The sequence below is a fragment of the Perna viridis genome, chromosome 2, assembly GCF_037379345.1.
Source record: "Perna viridis isolate PV_CMFRI_1.1 ecotype Kerala chromosome 2, ASM3737934v1, whole genome shotgun sequence".
NCBI lineage: Eukaryota > Metazoa > Mollusca > Bivalvia > Mytilida > Mytilidae > Perna > Perna viridis.
Window position 1 is genome coordinate 44009522 of NC_142446.1, and position 22867 is coordinate 44032388.

Below are 22867 nucleotides of genomic sequence, written 5' to 3' on the forward strand. Positions count from 1 at the left end.
AATAAATATTTTTTTTATTTTTTGTTTTTCTTTCAAATAAATAGCTAAAATGAGTTGCCATATAACTGTGTGGTTGATTTAAACACAGAAATGTCACAAAAGTCAACAGCCAATTTTTAGTGGACTTTTTTAGTGGTTCAAATGGACAGTTTCTAATGCGGCAAGAAAAATAAAGGTGTTTTTTCATATAAAAACTGAATTTTTTCAAAAAGTATCTAAAGCAGACAGTTGTTATTATAATATTTATACCAATAAACTATTTTTCTTGCATCATAGCTATCTGTTTTAAAGAAAAAGTCCTTTTCCTGTCATATTGAGGTCCTTTTGTATCTGCCTGGGGTACCAAAATGGCTTAAAATCTGTATTTTCTGCATATGAAAAGCTATATTTTTTTAAAACTATGATATTGGTATATTTTTTTTTGGATTTATTATAATTGAAATGACCATATCTATAGTTTAAAACAGTTGGTTGTACCAGTCATTATACTTTACTTTAAACAAGAGGCTCCCTTGAGTTAAAGACAAAAACGGAGGTTCGAATATTAATATTTACCTATATATGGAAGTCACAAGTGGGGATTAAATAATGATTTGGAACTCATAGTACAGCTCATGTATCTACCATGTCAGAATAAACCACAAATTTGCTTAGTTTGACTAATGCAGCAGCTTTTTATCAAAAGTAATATTTTCTGGCTAACACTGAGATATTAGTCTCATGCCTGGAATAGGGTACCTATATAAAAATTTTAATAGAAAACTCATGTTTATAGCAGGGCAATGATGTTCTGTATTTTCAGTATGAAAATGAATACTCTAGCAGAAAAACAACAACTTTTATGATTATATTGAAATGTTTATTAGTAATAGGTACCAGTATCGTATTGCATATCCCTGAGCAGGTGTACGTCAAAACATGGATGCTATAAAAATATAGTGCATTTTCTTTCTGCCTCTCTACAAACTATTATTTTGTCAAAAGATATGAACAATGACTTATAAAATAGAGCAAACATCACACTGTAAGATGAAGAACTTTTTTAAAAGAAAATCTAACATAATATCATAAAAATGTTCCACTGAAAAGGTTAGTTTGGTGAGTGCAAAACGAAAGTGAAAGTAGGGAAAATGGCTATTTATAGTTCGAGACTACTTTTCTGTCCGATCTTCGTGGACTCACCCTATTTTCTTTGCGGGAAATTATTTTTTCACATGTCCTTAGAAATGCTACATAAGTGAAAGTTTTATTGAATCAATTTACATATTTTTTAAAAAATCCTAAAAATATGCACTTCACTATAGAAGTCTATGGGAAAATTAATACGATACTGAGACCTGAAAACATATTTTTCGTCTTTCAAGGGCAATTAATCTAACAAGACATCGTCCGACAACTTGGATGTCCACACACTTTTGTAGGCCTTATCATACGGATCATTTCAGCAATTGAAATTTTCTTTCTATCTATCATAGTTCTCAAGATATTATTGGCTGAAAACTGTATAAAACAAGAGGCTCCCAGGAGCCTGTATCGCTCACCTTGTTGAATTTTGCCTTTCAAATGCAATAAATTAAAGTTGTCCAACAATTTTGACTCCAGAAGTCTTTGGTAGGACTATCACAAGATCTTTTCAACAATAGTTTCTTTTAATCTATCATAGTTCCCAAGATATTGACTGAAAACTATTAAAAAAGTCATTTTCCCCTTTCAAGGAGTCTGAAGACTTTTGTAGTCCTAATAATATGGGTCATTTCAGCTATTGAAAGAATTTGGATAAACATAACGGTTTTGGAGATATCAAAGAAACTTACAGTCTGACCCGTTTTATTTTTAGTAACGGCGGTCATGTTTTTTTTTGACGAATCAAAAATCTCCACATCAGTTCTATGCAGGATACCCCAAGAAACATTCATACCAAGTTTGGTTTCAATTGGTCAAGTAGTGTCAGAAGAGAAGATTTTTGAAAGAAAGAACATCAAAAATAGCAAAAATCGTTGAAAAGGGGCAGTAACTCCAACATGGCATAATGGATTAAAACCAAAATTTGACCCGAGATAGAGCTGAACACTTTTACCCTATGTCAGAATTCAGCTTAACCTAACGGTTTAGGAGATATATGTGAAAAATTACTGTCTGGCCCCTATGTTCTGTTTTCAGTTACGACGGCAATGTTTTTCGACGAATCAAAAATCCTCACATCAGTTCTATACACGATACCCCAAGGAATATTCATACCAAGTTTGGTTCTAAATAGTCAAGTAGTTTCAGAGGAGAAGAGTTTTGTATAATTGTTCACGATGACGACGGATGCCAGTGATGGTAATAGCTCACCTTGCCAAAGGCCAGGTGAGCTTAAAAACAACACATTTTTCATCTTTCAAGGGCAATAACTCTAACAAGGAGTCATAAAACTTTGACCCATTGCACTTTTGTAAGCCTTATATTGAAGATTATTTCAACAAGTAATACAATTTGGTTAAACCTGACAGTTTCGGAGATACATGCGAAAAACTTCTGTACGACACCTATGTTCTATTTTTAGTAACAACAACGTAAAAAATATGGGAAAAAAACATTAAAAAGGGCAATAAGACCAACATGGGTTAACAAATTAAAACGATTTAACTTCAGATAGATTTCATCATGCTGAACGCTTCCACCCTAGTCAGAATTTGGCCGAATTTAACGGTATTGGCGATATAAAACTTGTTTGACCCTAAAATCCCCAACGACAGTTCTATGCAGAATACCCAAACTGGCTTCAGACAAGGAAAAGGGGTTCATTTTCTGCCATTTTTTTTAAAACCTATGATGAATGAACAAAACAGATGATAAAAGTTTACAGATAAAATAATGCTGTTTAACTTAATGCATCTTTTTGCAAGCAAGTTATTTATTGTCACCAGGTCCGTCAACAGTAGCTGATATGACCAGGTAGACACGAGTTGGAGGAAACTGTTAATCGTTTGATATGATGTACTTAGAAAGCAATAAAGACCAAACAAGTGTTAAAAGTATTTAATGAAAGTATGAATTATACCAGAACTTATAGCTGCACTTGAACAAAACAATGACTCGAATATAATGTCAATCACCTGTGCATAAATACAGGGAGGTACAAGTATTAAATATCTACCTCTCCACAAATACTCACAGAATCATACAATTCAATTCCTTGTTCTCTGGTAGTCTGCTAATATCATGTTGGAAGAGCCACATGTAAATTATCTATTCTCAAACAGGCTTTGAAGAATCATTCTCAGTTTATACCTAGAATTTCTACTTAACTGATGAAGTATTCAAAACCAAAGACAAATTTGCATTTAGATCACTACTTCAAAGAACTACAATATGATTCACTATAAGAACATTCTTTTCTTGTGGTCTTAACATTTTATAGTGTATAAATAATTAGGCCTCATATATCTACTATCATACATTATATTTATGCATTTGAGATTTTCATTAATAATATTGTAGTCTTTTTCCTCTATTAACAACTTTCTATGCTTTTGGATTGAAACCCATTCTTGAGAATTCACAGGGTCAGGTATTAGATAAGATTTGCAATATCAATGAAGATATAGAAAATTACCAAGGCATAGCTTGTACTGGTAAGCCAACAGTTGCATTAACAACACAGTTAATGACACAAAATACTACTTTACCTATTTAGTGACATGGTCACTTTTTTCTCATCATGTGACCACCTCAACAAATAACTCTGTGATGCCCATGCTAGCAATGCTATGAATATTTAAACATATTAAAAAGTTTTAACTGTCATCCATCATGCATCACTTCAGCCAGTGAACAATAATTGTAAAAAAAATAATAAAATTCCGGTTTTGGATGAAATTCTGGAATTGCACTTGCTAAACTTTAAACAGGTGAAACCTGGGAGAAAAAGCTGTGTGTACAATGTACATGGATCTATACATTTCAAAATGTTGTCTAGAGAAGAATTTTTTTCCCTCTCTTCCAGATATCATTGCCTCATAACAGTATGTAGAATGTTACATTAAATACGTATCCAAAATAGAAAAATAAAATAAAAGGAACTCAGTAGTTTCTGATGCTTATCTAACAATGAAAAATCCTAGTTTGAAAAAAAAGACACTAAAATGTGACACAGTGCAGAACCTTCCCCTGAAAGAATTTTCAAATATTCTTTTTTCTATACAAATTTCTTTTATCTTGGGATAGCTTCATTCGGTCTAACCAGAGAACAAGCAATTAATCAGATCAATCACAAAACAACATTTGACTTCCTCAAGGCCTTTTTAAAGAACATTGTTGAAAAAAAACATGGAACTCGACTCGTCAAGCTTCAGTCATGTACATTTATCCTTGTTCTTTCTGAGAAACAGTAATTCATTGAGTCTCCTTTTTCTACTGGCACTGAAAATATCATACATTTGAAAACATTGTTCACTCTATTTTTCCAAATAATTAAATAACATAAACATGCATTTTTCACTATTTCTGGAGAAAAGCCTTGAAAAAGACAAGAGAAAACATAACATTGTAAATGTATAAAAATATCTTAGCACTATACTAACATTGAACAATAATAAATAGGTCAGTTCATGATATTAGTTATATTTCATCATCTTGATGGACAAGGTTCAGTTTTTGTGAGTTAAGTAGCAGTCTTTGTAAGAATCATGCAAATTCTGTAAAATGTGATACACCCCAAAAAAGGCTACACATTTTATTCTTGTCATTTAAGTTTTATAGGTCTATATGATGAAATGTATAATTATTCATTCCAATCTGTCTACTCTTCGGAGATAATCCACATTGAAAATCCAATGGTTTCTACTGTATTTTGGTGTAATATACAGAGATGTCTCCTTTAATTTTGAATTCTACAGTACATTCTATCAAAATCATATCTCTTATGAACAGGGGGTATATGAAAAACCACACATTGATTTTTGTTAAGTATGTTTTATACCAAATATAAAAAATAAAAATATGTAGGCTTTCCAACCATGAATCACATTTTGTATGATTCTAAGCTGGAGTACTACTGAACTTTACAAATAATATGACAATTTCCGTGAAATTACCCACATGTCTATATAAAACAAATCAACCTATTGTGTTATTGTTGAAGTAATGGCTTTATTGAATGCTTTAGCAAAGAAACAAAACAAAAAAACTTTTGTGACTATCTCTGGATAAGTGCTAAGAATACCTTTTTTCCCCCAACAGACATGTTTTGCTGGGATCAACTTTACTCTATAGGTTCATTGTAAATGGAGCACATTACATACACTAGAAAAAGTTTCATTAGGTTTTGTCAAAATCAAGAAGTAAAAAAAAGACCAAGATATCAACTCATGTCTTTGAAAAACTTTAAGATGCCGTAGACCTAAATTCAGGAGAAACACACCCATCAAAATTAAACAGTTGCTACCTAATTGCTTAATTTGCCTTCATTTAAGGCTATTGCCTTCCTTTTATTCAGTAATTATTTTTCTTGAATTGGTTCATCTGAAAAGCTATTTAAAGGTTTACAAATGCTTCAAATACACTGCCTTTGAGGTAGATTTTTATCTTCCAACTTTTCTTTTACCACTTAGTTTATTAATAGAATTTGGTAAGGTTGGAGTTGTTCTTTTCTTTTTCAACCACTGCACAAAATATAACTTACGACCATAACATGGTACACTTAGTATGTACTACATCTCAGTTTTTTATTTATGTATTGCATTTTACTACCAACAAATAAATGAAATATGTAGTTCTATGTTATTTTTGCCGTTAGCATTACCTGTAATCCACAGTACATACATGTACATGCATGTAATACATCAAATTAAAATCAATACAATAACATAAAAAGTAACACAAGGCTTTACACCAAAAAACAAAAATGCTGTTAGACAGAGAATCACATACAAGTACACAAAAAGACAAATGTACACGTAGAAGAGCTTTTAAGAGTGGAAAGAAAAAAAAATGCAAATATGCTCATAAAAATGCTGTTAAACAGATCATCAAAGATGAGAGGAAAGAAATCTAGAAACTCAAGACTGAGTAAATGGCTAGTCCTGGGTTTCAAACAAATGCTAAATCCTACATGTATGTCAACACATATCACATGTACATGTATATGTCAGTACTTTACTGTACATGTACTGTCCAAAATGATTGGTGAATGAAACTTATATTTTGTAAGTGAACATATCAATGGCTTTGAAATAAAATAGAAAATATCCATGCTTCATCTACATATAACTACTGGCAATAGTACAATAACTTAATAGCAGCATAAAAATGTTTCACATAGAACCACCCATACAGCATGTAATAAATATGAAAGGCAGTCAGTCTATTCACAGCTGATATTCATATGAAAAGTTAATGCTAATATCTGTACTGTTTTGTAATGATCAAGTTTTCGGTAAAAGCCAGAGTATACCAAATGGACTAGCGATATTAAAATTTCATATCAATTTTACAAAACCAATAATGCCACCTTTTTTGCCTCAACAGTATATTTCTACATATATTGGACTATAAAAATCATGAATATCAGTGATATTCTATGTGGAATATTGAATTACGCTGTTTTTTTATCATTCAGTACTAAGTAAGAATTACAAATAAATAAACAATTATTGATTCATGACTACTCCATCCTCTGCAGTTTGAAGATACTGGCCTTCAAGTAAGGCCTGAACTGTTTCTATTGGGATAGGTTCACCATCGCTGCCTTGAAGCTGAACAGTGCTTCCGTCAGGATTCTGAATAATAATAATGCCCTCTTGTGTCTGAAAAATATTTGATGCGGTTATGACATTATCTACAGGTGCAACCTGCTCAGTGCTAGTCAACTGACTTTCCACTAACTGAATCATTTCAGTTGTCTCCATATTGTTTGTTGGTTCAATAATCTGCCCTACTGAGTTTGTACTTTCAACAGAAATATTGGAATTCATCAAGTTATTCTCTGACAAGACATTTTGATTAACATTATTTAAACCTGAAATGATTACCATCCCGTTTTCATCAGGTTCGACTATTTCAGATTTTATTTGTATCGCCACCGGTTCAGATGAAGTAGTCTCCCCTACCTCATTAACACCATTTCCTTCTATGTTACCCGTAGAAACAACTAATGGCAACTCATTAGAATTATTTGGAACAATTTCATTCTGTTTTGAAACTGGGTTATTCACTAAAAGAGAAGTATTATACACAGAATTAATAACTCCAACTGAATTAAATCCTGAGGAATTGCTCACAGGAACAATTGTTATACCAGTTGATTTTCCCACACTTGATTTTGAGGTTTGTGTAACTGTTTGTGGTTTTAAAAGAGAAACACCAGATTGTGACTTTGTAGGTGTTTTCTGTGCTACAGAGGTAACTTTATTACCCATTAAAATAGATTTGGCAGGAGAGATTTGATTACTAACAGAATTTCCTGTAGTCCCATTACTTTTTGAAATGATTTTTGTACGAACAGCAGGAGTAGTCTGTACAACTGATTTTGATGTAGTAGGACTTATACCATACACCACACTTGACTCTTGAGTTTGCACACAATCTAAAACAGCTGCTGAGGAATTTGATTGGTTCTTGTTCATGACAACCAACGGATTAGAATTAGTTTGTTGAGAGTTGCTATTGACAACAACAACACGAGGTGACATAGCAGAAGTCGTTTGTGGTGTTCCCATTAAAACAATATTCCCCTGTGTAGATATGACAACATTGCCTTTCTTGTCATTTGGCAAAATTGATTTATATCTTTTAGCAGGTGATTCTGCTGCCGTGGGAGAAATAATTGGTCTCTTTATTTTCGAAAGATCAGGAGTTTCATATAATTCCTCTTTTGGCAATGAAGACTTGAGTACTTCAGTGTTAATATCATAAGTTCCCATTTCAAATCCTAAGGCATCTGCTACTTTATTATTGCCCATCTGAAATATATACAAAATAAAAGTAACAGTAGATTTTCAAATTACAATTGAGCTAAGGCCTTACATAAAAAATGTCTAGGATCTTAGACCATTTTTGAAAAAAAAATTAATGCCACAGGGAGGTTTTTTGTTGTTGATCTGAAGCAAGTAGACAAACTTCTTGTGAAATATTTCATTATATACACTGCTCAAGCTGATATTTATGAGACAATTCAGAAAACATCAATGTAGGGGAAAAGTTGTGAGTGATACATGTAATCCATGGAATCAGAATCAATTGATATCAAATAACCACACCTGAAGTGCTGAACCACTTTTGAACCTTCCTGTCAAGCAAGAAAATGATCCCAATGACAGTTTTTTTTTAAACAGAAACCATTTTCCATAAAGGAGAAAACAAAAATCTGTATTTTTTTGCCTGCTTATTGGACGATGCTTGAGAAGCTAGACTCATTGTTTAGCCTAAAACCAGTTTCTGAATATCTTTTTCTATTAATTACATTGTGCCAAATATGGTATGCTTATGTCAAAGAACAAAGATGTTAAACTGGATATGCATCCAAGTTAAAATACATATAATTCTGACATTGAAGTCAAGGGTCAAGGTCATATAGAGGTCATCAATAAATGTGATATATCATCTCATAATAATACATCCATGTGCCAATTATGATATGCCTATGTGAAAGGAAGAATTACAAAGTCATGGCCCATATATTAATCTGCAGAGATAGACAGACAGACAAATGATTCCTATATACAGCCCTGAACTTTCAAGGGCAAAAAATTTAACAAGGAGTTGTCCAACCATTTTGGTAGGACTTATCATAAGGATCATTTCAACATTGAAAGTTTCTTATTGTATCTATTATATTTTTCAAGGTATTTCCTGAAAACTGTCATAAAAATTAAAAAATAAACCAAAAATAAACAACCTCTATTTTTCTTCTGTCAAGGGCAATAGCTCTTACAAAGAGTCGACTGACAACTTTGGTCCCTGAAATCTTTAGTAGGCCTTATAATAAGGATCCTTTCTGCAATTGAATGAATTTGGCTACACCTAACAGTTTTGGTGATATCATATGTAAAAAACTACTGTCTGACCCCCTGTATGCTATTTTTAGTAATGGCAGCCATGTTTTCAGCAGATCAAAAATCCCTAATCAGTTTTATGCAGGACACCCAAAGGATCATTCATTCCAAGTTTGGTTCCAATTGGTCAAGTAGTGTCAGAGGAGAAGAGTTTTGAAAAATTATTAACGAGACAATGACAACAGATGCCAAGTGATGGCAATAGCTCACATGGCCTTAGGCCAGGTGAGCTAAAGATCTGAATAATGCATCAAACATTTAAGGTCATCATTCCAAAAGATCGTCATCATAACCTGATTAGCCAAAATGGATTGTACGATAACAATACATGTATAATGAACAACCTCTTTCGGTCAGATATTTTCCCTCAAACACCCCTGCCTGCCTTGGTCATTTCGTCTTGTAAGAAGTTGGAGCAGCTCACCCTTGAGTTTAATAAAAGTACTCCAGTTCCTTTACCATTGTATACTTTTTAGGTCTTTTGTATTTTAAGAAATGTTCTTCATACATGTAAGTTGTCCTTTGGTGTTCCACATTGTTAAGTCCTATGTTCTCCTCTAGTTTGTACATTCATTAAAGTAATAGTCTTTAGTTCTAATCAAAGCTTTTAAGGGTTCTGTTCATAGATTTATTTCGAGATTAGAAGGGCCATGCACCATTTATCACATCCCTACTGAAAAAAATTCCAATTAATCTGCAATTTCTATAAAAAATTCCAAAAGAATGGCCCATTGAAATTCAAAATGTTACTAAAAATGACCCACTTTCAATAATAATCTGTATCTAAAAATGCCTAACATTCATAAGTTACATTAAAATCTATTCAGCTATTCAAGAGTGATTGCCAGTGGGTATATCAACAACAAAAAATTGTGCTAATAATAAATGTAAATTTGATATTAAAAAGACACATTACCAGAAGAAGCACTATAAAACAAGCACTTTTAGTTGAATATTAAGTGAAAACAGTCTATATAAAAAATCTTTTTAGAGTACTGCTGGGAACCATCGATTCCAACAAATTATTAAAAAAAACTCACAAAATTTTCATTGGTCAAATTCACTTTTAATTGATATCAGGCATAGAGGTATAAGAATTCCTCCAATTTGAATATTTTTTGGGTCAACCCATGAGCCAAACATAATTTCTTTGTGACTCTTCAAAATATTTTGAGTCAAAACATTTTTTGCAATGTAAATGTTTCTCAACTGCATCATCATAAAGTTATTAGGATTTATCTTGCCACCACTGATTGGAATTAAAATTTTGCCAATGGGACTATGGCCCCCTTACCCTTCAATTCAATGGGCCATTCTAAAAAAATATGGGACAAAATTGGGAGTAGCAGCTATGGCTGGCTAGACATAGACATTGAGGACCAAATGTACATTTGTAGCATAAACAAACTTTAATTTACACTACAGATCAAATGTTTATTAAGAGTTAACAATTATCGTGTCCATTAATTGTCACATCAAATCAATTTTCTTTTCTGTTGTTTGAGTGTTTATACTAATGTATTGTCTAGTCCTTTATCATAATCCACAAATCCCCCATCAGTTAGACCTTAACTTGGCTATTAAAGTAGTTTATCACAAATGATAGGAAAAAGTCTATTTTTTTTGTTTGGCTGCAACTAGATTTTGGATTTTTGGGGGGGCTTTAAGACCAGATAATATATCTCCACCTCCACTATTATCAATATTTTCAATAAGGGGTTCATAACTGTATCCATCTGCCAAGTTAGTTTCTACAACAATTGCAATATGATTCTAGTAATTACCGTCATTAATATTTTTTTAGGCGTTGAAAAAGATAATTTCTTCTGTTTTGGGTCTAGCTTAAAAATGTCTTCAGTGGCATTTTCAATTTCAAATGGGACCACCAGTCCACGCTTTTCTGATATTATCAAATTATTTTTATTCTTTAAAACAATGTTTATTGTTCTTCAAACCCATAAGCGATCAAGATTATGTAATCTACAAAATTCCCTGGTCTTCAAATTCCCTCGTAAATGTGGCGATCAAAATATCTGCCTGCAGCTAATAAAAACATTGTTTAAAGACACACTCAGGCCTTATTTACTGTTACAAGTAGTGGTCAACACTCCACCATCAATGATGAAAACTTAATGCATGCACGACGTGACACATTAGTCACTCATTGCGCCATTCTAAGAGGAAATGCCTATGGCGCATGGTAATCCCAATCACGGTGCCACATGTGAATTTAATTCATAACAACAACAAGCTTTGCCAAGGACGGCATGACACAACCACAGCCAGTTGAACTCCGTTCACTTGGGGCGAGTGTGGACACAATATTAATTTTTGACACTTAAACATAAGGACTTAATGTTCATTATTTGGATACAATTTCCAAAATATTTTGAAATTCAATTAAGTAGAGAGTTCTGCTTTGCTGTTTATGTTTCTATGAATTATTCACAGGTAAATATTTTACCACTGCACTTCAATTGCAGTAATTATAACTTAAATACTGGTTTTTATTTTCATTTTTTATATTTTACACAAAAATTATGAAAACTAATTCTTAATAAACACCCAAGGTTCTTCATTGATGTTTTACCTACAAATTTTTGCTGAAAGCAGACATAGCTGGATAATTGGAAATTGTGTATAGTCAAAGTAAAATCTTGATGACCTAAGGTCTACTAAGGGACTGTAACTATTTCTAAAACTCTGAAAGACAATTTTCCACTGTAAATTAGTTTGTTTACTCTAAACAGATAATATAAATACACTTCTAATCACTGATAATGACAACTGAGCAGTTAATGGGACTAAAATATATAGGAACTACTTTGTGCCAAATTTGTGTGCCAAAGTCAATTTTTTATTATCTCTAAAGTAAATGATTTTTTTCAAAGAGCAAAAAGGTGCATGACAGCTGAAATCCCAGCTCTTACATTTTCAAATTTTATGACCTTTATGTAAATCAAAAATCTAACTTACCCTACAGTTATGAGATCTGTCAGCATCAATAGAGTAAAAACAAAACACCTTCAGATATCCCTTAAACGTGACACTATAAGTTTAATAAAATCCTTACCTTTAACTTGAGTTCACAATTACCAATATCTTCAGACTTATTATCAGTGAACTTAAGACAAGTTTTGAAGAGCTCTTTAACTTTCTCAGTCAAAGATTCAAACTCCTGATAGACACTTTGAATGTTTGGTTTGTTGGTGTCACTTGACTCGACCTTCATCATAAGGAACTCCCATAGCGTGGCAACTTTGGCTAGCCTAGGTAGGACAATGTCCATCAGATCTTCATTATCATACTGTTTTACAAACTGAAAGAAAGTGAAAACAACAGATTTAACACAATTTTCATGCTTATTTTTGTGTATCAGTAGGTGGATTGAGAGAAATATCTTGAAACAACTTAAAAATGAACTCAACACAAATCTGCGTCTACCCTAATGTCAAGTTGTCTTGCTCTTTAATTCTTTTATGTGAATTTCATCTGAAAGGTTAAGTTTAGACAGGTTTCAATGTACATGTATCAATGTGGTTTTCCAAAAAAAAAAAAAAAAAACAACTTGACAGAATGCAAATATACATGTATGAACCTGCTGAATGCTGAAATTGTACTTTGAAGAACACATTAGTTATCAGGTCATACTTCTCTTAATTTGTGTCTTTTTCTTGCTGGTGTTTGTTCATATATTGGAGGTCTTCCCCTTCCTTTTTTCCTGGGTCTCCCTGGACCCAGGCGATGTATCTGAATCCCTTGAACAGAATCTTGTGTATTGCTGTCTTCAGAGATGCTGCCTGCATAGCTAAATCCATTCTGCATTGGTCTACTAAAATTACTGGAATCTGAAAAAAAAGGAGTTTCTTTAAATACTGTATAATTGATCAAAAAGACCAACAAGATTGGGTTCCGAATAGGTTGAACTTGCACTGACCAAATTTCAACACTGCAATAATTTGGGAACTATCTTTGGAATGGATCTCCTCTCTGTACATTACATTCATTGACTACGAGACAGCATTTGAGAATGTTGACAGAGAGACAATTTGGAAACTACTAAAGCATTATGGTGTTCCCAGTAAGATTGTAAACATCTTTAGAAGTTCATACGAAGGCTTTAACTATTAAGTTATCCATGGAGGGTAGCTGACATAACCATATCATGTCAAAACTTTAGTACCACAAGGCTGCTTACTTTTACCCTTTCTTTTCCTTTTGGCAATTTATTGGATTATGAAGACATTAACAAATTGTTCGCAAAATGGTATCTAATGCACACGCTGGACACAACTGGTAGACCTAGACTATGCACATGATATAGCTCTAACTTCGCATTCTCATCACAAAAAAAAAACAAGATCTACAAAATACCTGAAACATCATCTCAAACTGGATTGAGAACAAATAAAAAGAAAACCAACGTCCTCCAAGGTCCTAAGGACCAACAACCAATATACAAAACAAATTAAACTAGACAAAGAACCACTAGAGGAAAGGTGGCACAGACAGTGGTTTCATTAATTTTCAGGCAGGAGGTACTTTACAGAAAGTAGGAGATCCTAAATAAATTCGGCAAGGGGCCTGGGTGCTGCTAAAGCCCCCCAGTGGATCCAGGGCAACACCCTGGTGGGGTGCCCCGGGGGCTGCAAAGCCCTCCGGAAGCTCCTGGATATTAGCCTTTTTGAGATTTCAATTTTGATTTGAAAATGTGGGATTAAGTCTGCAATATTTGCTTCAGTTTTGTTTAAAATATATGAATTTGAAATCAAGATATATGATGAATCATAACTGATTTAGTCTCAAAACCTTGAAATCCAGGAGCTTCCCATGATTCCCACCAGATCCATTTCTAGACTAATTTTGATAAAATTTGTTGACTGTTTAATACTATGCCATTTATATGAAATTTTCATAAATGTCATATTTTGTTCTTATGCTTTTATTTACTTGCTACAAAATTTGACCACTAACACATGCAAATAAAAGCATAGGAACAAAACTAAACATTAATTAAATGAAATTTCAAAACATGTGGTAGTTCCTAGTGCTGATTAAATAATTTTCATAATAAAACTTTGTTGTTGTTTATTGCCTAACTATTACTGTGACATGTAGTGCAATTGCATGTGTCTTACTGTGAAATGCTGGTCTAAAAATCAGTCTAATAAGAAATTCTTCCCTTCTGAAAAAGAACAAGGCTGGCAGTTTTAGTCTGGTTGACTCTTAGACAGACAGAATTTTTTAAACATTACAATATATTTATTTTCTATTATTATCTATAGCAGTGTTGAACCTCGGATCCCATATATTTTATATTCTTTTGAGCAAAGACCAGACACGTTCTTTTCTAACTTAGGGTTGCTGGAATATATTTACTAAAACGAATCGAATGGTCGTCCCTCAAATCACATTCTGTAAAAGTGTTTCACGTGTTGACTCGTTCTCAGCACTAAAAATTCCTGTACTTGTCTACACAAATTACAACAAATATCGGGAAAAATGACGGGGATGGGGCATTCCAAATACGAACAGCATTTTTTGACAAGTTTTCAAAGAATCTTCACCTGTGTTTAGCTTTTTGTTCAGCTCAAAATAAGCGGTGATTGCTTGGACATTGTTAAGTCACCACAAGTTTTCTATAAATAGTCACCACAAGTTTTCTATAAATGAACACCACGTTAAATTGTTGTAGGTTAAAGCACTTTACCGATTAGATTCTGACACAGATCTCGACAAAGACACCCATATAAACAATAATAAACACTAGAGATTGTGATTTTGGAGACATTTCCTACAGACAGAACGATCTTAGATATCTATTTACTAGATTTTTCCTCATGATTTTTTTTGCTTTTATTTCATTCTGCCGGTACCAGACGCTACTGTAGCCGGGTAAAAGTGCCAGGTACCGGCATTTAATGAAAGCACTGCAGAGGAGGATGTGAAAGCCAGAATTCAAAAGGCCAGGGTAGCTTTTAAACAACTAAGCAACATCTGCAGCTCCAAAGATCTACAAATACACACAAAGCTCAAGATCTTTAACAGCAATGTCAACGCAGTATTGTTGTATGTTGTATGGTGTGGAGACATGGAGAATCACGCTACAGAGAAAAAAGTGCAGATATTCATAAATACCTGTTTGAGACACATCCTCCATGCCTTTTAGCCAAATGCAATCAGCAACGCAGAATTATGGGGAAACAACAAAACAAAAACCTGTAGACCAAGAGCTTCTACAGAGACGCTAGATGTGGTAAAGCGACACATTACGAAAACCACCAACCAACATCACGTAACAGGCCCTAATGTGGAATCCTCAAGAAAATAAAAAACAAGGTAGATCCTGTAACAGCTGGAAAAGGGATTTGGAGGCAGACATGAAAAGGTCTGAAATGAACTGGAGTGAACAGAAAAGAATAGCCCAGGACATAGTGAAATGGAGACAGCATGTAGGCAGCATATGCCCCAGAAGGGGTAAAAGGCAGTGAAAAAGTAAAAAAGTTTTTTCAGAAAATAGAATTGTGACTTTGGTTGTTAAAGTTCCAAAACCTACTGACCTCAAAATATAAAAGCATTTTTTTTTCAAGTAAGATTCCATCTGTACAAATTTTGTGTCTATGGATCATGATAGACCAAAGTCATAAAAATATTCAAAATAAAAATCTAAGTAACTGTGACCTTGACCTCTGACTACATTATCAAAAGGTATCTGTTACTGTGCAAGTTTCACTAAAATCTATAATTAAAGAACCTTTGTGAGGGCGCTCACATACCCCATGCTTCCCCAAGTTGGATACTCAAGTAAATTTGTTTGTAAGAGAAATACATGTAGAAGTTTGAAACTCCAGACTGTGATTTCTTTGAGTTTTAAGAAATCCAAAGTAAATATCATTGTAGCAGAACAAAAGGTACACTTGACCTGTAACTTATCATGGTGAACTCATATACCAAAAATCATGTCAAAATCTGCAAGCATTCAGAAAAAAAGTACGAAAAATAATTATTTCTGTGAATTTTGCAGAGTTCAAGGCCCTAATTTTTGGTAAAAATCATTGGAGCGAAACGAAACGTAAACCTGACCAGTAACTTATCATGGTGAAATTATATTTGTTGCGTGGGGTATAATAAATTGGTGATAAAAAACACTGATAGAAAGCAAAGAAAAATTAAATAAATGCTTTAGTGGCTTACTTTTGTAAAAGACCATTGCCGATCAAATTAAACCAAATATCATCATTTTTCTTTAATTTACTTGCCTTAAATCAAAATTAGCCTGTTCCTTTGAATGAAATTTGCCTTATTTGCCCATAAAATCCAAAATTAGTTTTCTAAATGCTGGGCATGCACTAATCAACTGTTCGTGACTCACAGTCAAACGTTCAAAGGATGTCCTTTTGCTAGGGATTTAAATTACCATAGTAGAAGTTAAGTACTTCTGCTGGAAGGACAACCAAATATATACAGTAACCTAAGGACAATCTTATTTTCTATTTTAACAAGGTTCACAAAATATAAACGTCAAGCCCAGTGACTGGTCTTTTCTTCATATCATTACAAATTTATCATTTAGTTACAAATTCAAGGTTTTGTTATTTAATTTCACCATTCAAAATTTCTCATTGAGCAAAATGATTGGTAGAGAGCAGTTTGGTACATGAAAGGATGGAGCAGCTGAATAGTTTTGAAAGCTGATATATGCTTTATGGAAATACTATAAAAGCAGTTATGGACATTTGGTCCCTATCGTTGAGAGCTATTCTAGCAAATCCTCGGTCAAAAGTCTTTTTTGTTGAAAATGACTGACAGACCTAGACATTTTGCAAAATCTAAAAAGCCCCATGTAGGTCCGGGTGTCAAAAGAATTAGCCTGCAGCAGCGCTAACCTTGTTGTAAAAGGTGACCAAATAGTCCTCAGAACCCTGGCTGGAGGATAGGGCGCTCTGCCTACAGAAGTACTGGGTTGTGTGGCCCAGCTGGTGGAATGGGGTACCCCTTGCATGCTATATGCTGGGGTCATCAGGCCATAGTACAGAAAATCTGACCACAAACTATAGTGGTGCATTGTGTTGATAAATATGCCACTTTCCTCGCATGTTTAAGAACCCTGCTATGATATTCTATTGCTGGAAACACCAACAATCAATCAAAATCTAAAATTGAACACATTTAAATTGGTGCTTTCATTAAGAGCCGGTACCCGGTACTTTTACCCGACTACGATAGCGTCTGGTTCTAGCAGAATAAAATAAAAGCAAAAAAAATCACGAGGAAAAATCAATTAAATAGATATCTAGGATCGCTCAATGTGTAGTCTGTGTCCCGAAATCACCTCTGGTATTATGGGTGTCTTCGTCGAGGTCCGCATTGGAATCTAATATATCGGTAAAGCGCTTAGCCTACGAGTTAAAAATATAATTAAACAAGCATTATGACAGTATTGCTGATGCAATACAGTGTCCCCTTTCGGCCTTTGAACTCATTGCCTTTATGAGATTTTTTTTATATATGTGAACTAACAATGGATGGTGTTATTTTTTAACAATCAAGAGAAAATGACTCTTGAACAGCAAAAGCAAATTCCATCAAAATCAAACCTGAGCTTCATTTTAAAGTAGATAATAACATTTTTGCATTACAGAAAGCTGCATAAAGACATTGTCTTTCTATCACCTGGAAAGTTGAAAAAAACTTCGTTATTATGAAATAAAGGGCAAATAACTCTAGAATGACAGCAGCAATTTGCATCAAAATGATGAAACATAAAATTTTATGTAATTTTCTATGTCAAAGGGCCATAAGTTCCATATAAACCATTTTGCCGCAATAATATTTAAATTTAATTTGTAACTTGTCATTATAAGACTAGCTAACAAATATGAAATCAATTGGATGAGGCATTACAAAGAAAAGTCTGGAAAACATAAAATTTTATGAAATTTTCAATGTCCAAGGGACACAACTTCTGTAAAAATCATTCAACTGTAACATCATTCGATCTTAATTTGTAACTTGTCATGATAAGACTATATACCAAATATGAAATCAACTGGATGAAGCATTACAAAAAAAGTCCGAAAAACATAAAATTTCATGAAATTTTCTATGTCAAGGGCCATAACTTCCATAAAAAATCATTCAACCGTAAAGTCATTCATACTTGACTTGTAACTTGTCATGATAAGACTATATACTAAATATGAAATCAATTGGATGAGGCATTACAAAAAAAAAGCCGGAAAACCAAGTGTGACTGACGGACTGACAGACAGAGTGCAAACCTAAGTCCCCTTCGGCATTTGTCGAAAGGGGACAAAAAAAATATCTAAATTAAATATTGGGCTGTCTGTGTGAGATCCAACAGAGTAGTCAAAGACATTAAAGCCGATCTAAGTAGTTAACCTACGACAATTTATCAGTGTCGACTTACGAAAACATAATAGACAAAATGATGTCTAAATGAAAAGGCAAAGCAATAACTGATTATTTTGTGCTGAACAAAAAGCTAAACAATGGTGAAGATTCTATGAAAACGTGTCAAAGCATGACATTCGTATTTGATATTGCCCCATACCTGTCCTTTTTCCTGATATTTGTTGTGATTTGCACAAACGAATTTTTAGTGTTGACAATGAGTCAACACGTGAAACAAAGCGTTTACCCAATATGATTTTAGGAATGACAATCCAATTCAGCGGGGGAGTTTTGATAAAAATATTCTGGCCAACTAAATTTGAAAAGAACATTTCTGGCCTTTGCTGCCAAGAAAATAATAAAAAAAAGAAAAAAAAAAGACCCATGATTCAACACTGCTAAAAATAATAATAGAAAATAAATACAATGTACATTGTAATGTGAAAAAATTCAGACCTAGGAACCAAAATCATGATATGGAATTTCAGTTAACAAAATGTTTAGTTTTGTTCATAATCTGTAACAATTTTGTAACAAGTAAATAAAAGCCTAAGAACCAAGTATAACATTTATCATATATAAAATGGCATGGTATTATACAGTCAACAGAGTTTATCAGCATTAGTCTAGAAATGGATCTGGTGGGAATCATGGGGAGCTTCTAGATTATAGGGTTTTCAGACGAAATCAGTTATGATTTACCATATATCCTGATTTCAAATTCATATACTTTATACAAAACTGAAGCAAATATTCAAACATTGCTGACTTAATCCCATATTTTTAAGTCAAAATTTAAGTCACAAAAAAGCTAAAATCCAGGAGCTTCTGTAGGGCTTTGTCCCCCCACCACGGCTACACCCTAGACTCCTCACCTAATATATTTGGTACCTCCTACTTTCTGTAAAGTACCTCCTGCCTTAAAAGTTAATGAAACCCCTGTTTAAATACCCAACTTTTGAGTCGAGTTATACCCGATTCATCCTGAGGTAGATCATCTGCATTCCCATGTGAAGGATTCTGTCTGTAGTGACGTCCTAAACCACCTTTACCTATGTAGGACTTTCCACAGGTTCCACACTTCCAGTTTTTTGGCCTTGTAGATTGACCTAATTGATAAAAAATACCAATAAATAATCATGTCCTTTCTATTAAGTGTATGTTCCATTTTATTAGTATGACACAGAAAAATATGAGCACAAGGTTTTGTTTTAATTTCTAGACATAAATGGAAGCTTTAAGTGCCTTGGTCCTCCTTCTACAAGTGTGTCTCATGGTCATTTGACTTCCCCCATATTTTTGCTTTACATAGAGTGTACATACCATTACTTCAAAATAAAATGTGATAAGTTTTTTTTTGGACTTGATGCTTTGTTTTTTTTCTTAAATTTGATGCTTTTCAGGACAAGCAGTCGTAAGGAGGATTTTAAAACCAATTAAATGTTTTTAAGTCCATATTTATCTTTATATTTATATTATAATATCATAAAAAATTATAGTCAATTTACAACAGCATCTAATACCATGGGAAATTGTGAATGAACTGAGCTACATGTAGAGACCTAATGAATATGAAGATATACTTGTAAGGTTATAAACATTAATTTTTTTTAACTCACATTAAGTTCTACACTCTATACATTTACATGTACAATGTATACTTCCCAATCTAAATGTACAATTCATTTTTCTCTACCTGTATCAAAAATATACTCAGGTTCCCCATCTTTGTCCTCACGGCCTTCATCTTCACTATATTTAAAGTCTGAATAACCTCCATCGGAATCATCATAATCTTCATCCCAGTCTACAACATGAATGTGCTTGTAGTCCTTTGTCATGTGTTTAGGAGGCTTAGAAACACGACCCGATCTGGTACGGGGCCGATGCTTTTTCTTAGCTTCTTTTTCTTCCCTTGTTAGCTCTGGGACATCTATTTTTTCTTCTTCATCTTTTGTCTTTTTCTTGTATTGTCTTTTTTGAAACTGACTAACTTGAACAACAGTCTGTTGTCCTTGTGAATTTTGGGAAATAGACGAACTTTTATGGAGTTCTGATGGATAAATCACTCTGTATACAATTTTGGTGTTAGTTTGAGGGTTGTAAAGCACACTAGACCCACCTCCTTCTGAAGCCGTTTTTGCAACTTGTTGCTGCTGCACAACTTGCATTATTTGTTGTAACTGATCAGTTGTTAATTGCTGCACTGGAGTATATTGATTGCCTTGCTGAATAATACGAATGGGGTTTTGACTTGAACCTAATGGAGCACCACTGGCTTCATTTGCAGGAACAAGTGTTACAGTCATTGCATTACTATCATCACCAATTATAGTGGTAGTACCAGTCTGTTGGTCACTTGTATTGGAAGTTATTTCATTGTTCACAGCATTGCTGTTGTTTTCATTTGGTTGTGCCTCACTTTGCAGTGTTCCTCCACCAATATTACTTGGATCTCCACTGACAACAAAAACTGAATTCCCAAATGATATATCTGAAGTTTCAGCACCATGAAAGGCCTCATTTGCCACTGCCTCAACCAGCTCATTTGGGACACTGTAGGTAGATAGCCCCCCAGAAGCTTCATCTAATGCTAGCTGAAGCAGATCTTCGCCTTGGGCTTCTTCACCCTGATCTCCCCCTTCAGTTGTAGTAATCAGTCCTTGTTCGAGGCCACCAGCGCCAACCAAAACAACACCATTCATTTCTTGAGAACTCGATTGTGAGTCCGCCATGTTTGTTTTGCTTTCAAGGGATTTTGTTTACAAAATTTTCATGAGGTGACTAAAGATTGGTTAAACTGATATTTTCAATTGAAGAATTAAACGATAGATGGATAGAAAAAGGAGCCTTTGTGGCAATATTTCTCAAATATATTCATTGGTCTTGATGATCTCATTCTTTAGCATTGGCGCGAACGCATTGGTTTCCCTTTGTAGAGATTTTGCCACCAGATGTCGTTTTCTCTCCTCACTTCCCTTTCCGAACAGTTCAGTCCAACAACATAATTTAAATGGCTCCTTTTCGCGGACTTTTTGTTTTTATTTATTATTATTATTATTTTTGTCATCCTCGGAAATATTAGTGAGGATTTTAAACGTCCTTGACTACCATGTCGGCTATCGCATGAACGGGATCAATTCTTTGATATTTATATCATTAGCTCAGGGATGTCAGCTTTCCGAAGGTTTTAACACTCACCAACAAAAAGGACCACTGGTTTATGTACTGGGACTTTATATCACACTATGCTATACACTTCCTGCATGGATAGATCTGTATAAATATGGTATTGGGTTATAACAGAGACCTATAGTTAATTACGGGTCCGTTCAGGGACTTTACATTATTACTATTAATTGGTACCATATAGTCCCTGGTCTGTGCAAGGAGTTCAACATATTTAACTCCTTAGTCTGTTGTTATAACAGTCATACGCAATTCATTACATATATACGATTTTACGGACTTAGTGGGATTTGTGTTCAAATCCATAGGCGATTTTATAACTTGCATATATCTAGGTATTGTGTAGGATAGAGGATCAAATTAATGATGTATGTCACAACAAATCAATGTTATACAAACGTCTCAGAATGTGACTACTATATTCGCTACACTGCTCCATCGACAGGGAAGATAACGTAAACTTACAGAAGGGTCTGAAAAATTCCCAACGATGTTAGAACTGTAAAATTGGTCGTTCCCTCCGCTAACATCGTTGGGAATTTTTCAGACCCTTATATAAGTTTATGTTATCTTCCCTGTACGTGTATCAATTTGAATAGAGTCGTCACATTCTGAGACTTTAATGTTTTTAATGAAAATAAAGCTATAAGAGCTCATAATATGGCAAAGAAATTAATATTACAAATTATTCTTTTAATATTAGAAAATATGTTTTTATTATTACAAATTCATTTTGTAATATCAAAAATTAATTTTCTAATATTACAAATTCCTGATTGAGTAATGTTATAAAATATCACACATTTGGTAAAATTGCAAATTGAATTTGTATTATAAAAAAATAGTTTGTAATATTAGAAAATGAATTTCTAATACTAAAAATAACTGCAATATTGCAAAAATCAGTCACATTTTTTGATATTATAACATGATTTTCTAATATTAAAAAATCGTAATTGAATACAACAAATCCATTTTCTAATATTAGAATTTATAATAAAAACCGTTCTTTATTATTGGAAATTCAATTGAATCTTTAGTATTATAAAATGATTTATTAATATCAAAAAAGGATTTGGTGATGTTAGAAATCAAATTTGTAATATTAAAAAAAAATCATTTTTTAATATTAGATAACATCCATTTTGTCTACTTTGGCTTGCCATGTCATAATGTTTAATGGTGACATCCCCTGAAAAATCCTTGAAAAATAGAGAGGCTTGATGCAA

At 33.4% G+C, this 22867-nt stretch overlaps 1 protein-coding gene across 1 annotated transcript; it reads right to left on the bottom strand.

Moving 5' to 3' along the window:
• Window positions 1–3006: 3006 nt before the first annotated feature.
• On the bottom strand, window positions 3007–21395 carry LOC148625253 (uncharacterized). The gene is made up of 5 exons (XM_088568668.1): window positions 20146–21395; window positions 19424–19558; window positions 12687–12883; window positions 12109–12354; window positions 3007–7943 (listed from the first exon to the last, which is right to left on the bottom strand). Exons 1-5 carry the CDS (start codon window positions 21182–21184, stop codon window positions 6633–6635), a joined length of 2928 nt encoding a protein of 975 aa, XP_088424794.1. The 5' UTR covers window positions 21185–21395; the 3' UTR covers window positions 3007–6632.
• Between the last annotated feature and the right edge of the window lie 1472 nt (window positions 21396–22867).

Bases quoted from the DNA above. Each gene is read 5' to 3' on its own strand.
- LOC148625253 (XM_088568668.1), bottom strand. From the start codon at position 21,184: ATGGCGGACTCACAATCGAGTTCTCAAGAAATGAATGGTGTTGTTTTG. The intron at 12,884-19,423 runs GTATAACTCGAC...CTTTTTTTTCAG, and splicing joins TCTACCTCAGGATGAATCGG to ATTCCAGTAATTTTAGTAGA. The intron at 7,944-12,108 runs GTAAGGATTTTA...TATATATTTCAG, and splicing joins ATTGTGAACTCAAGTTAAAG to ATGGGCAATAATAAAGTAGC.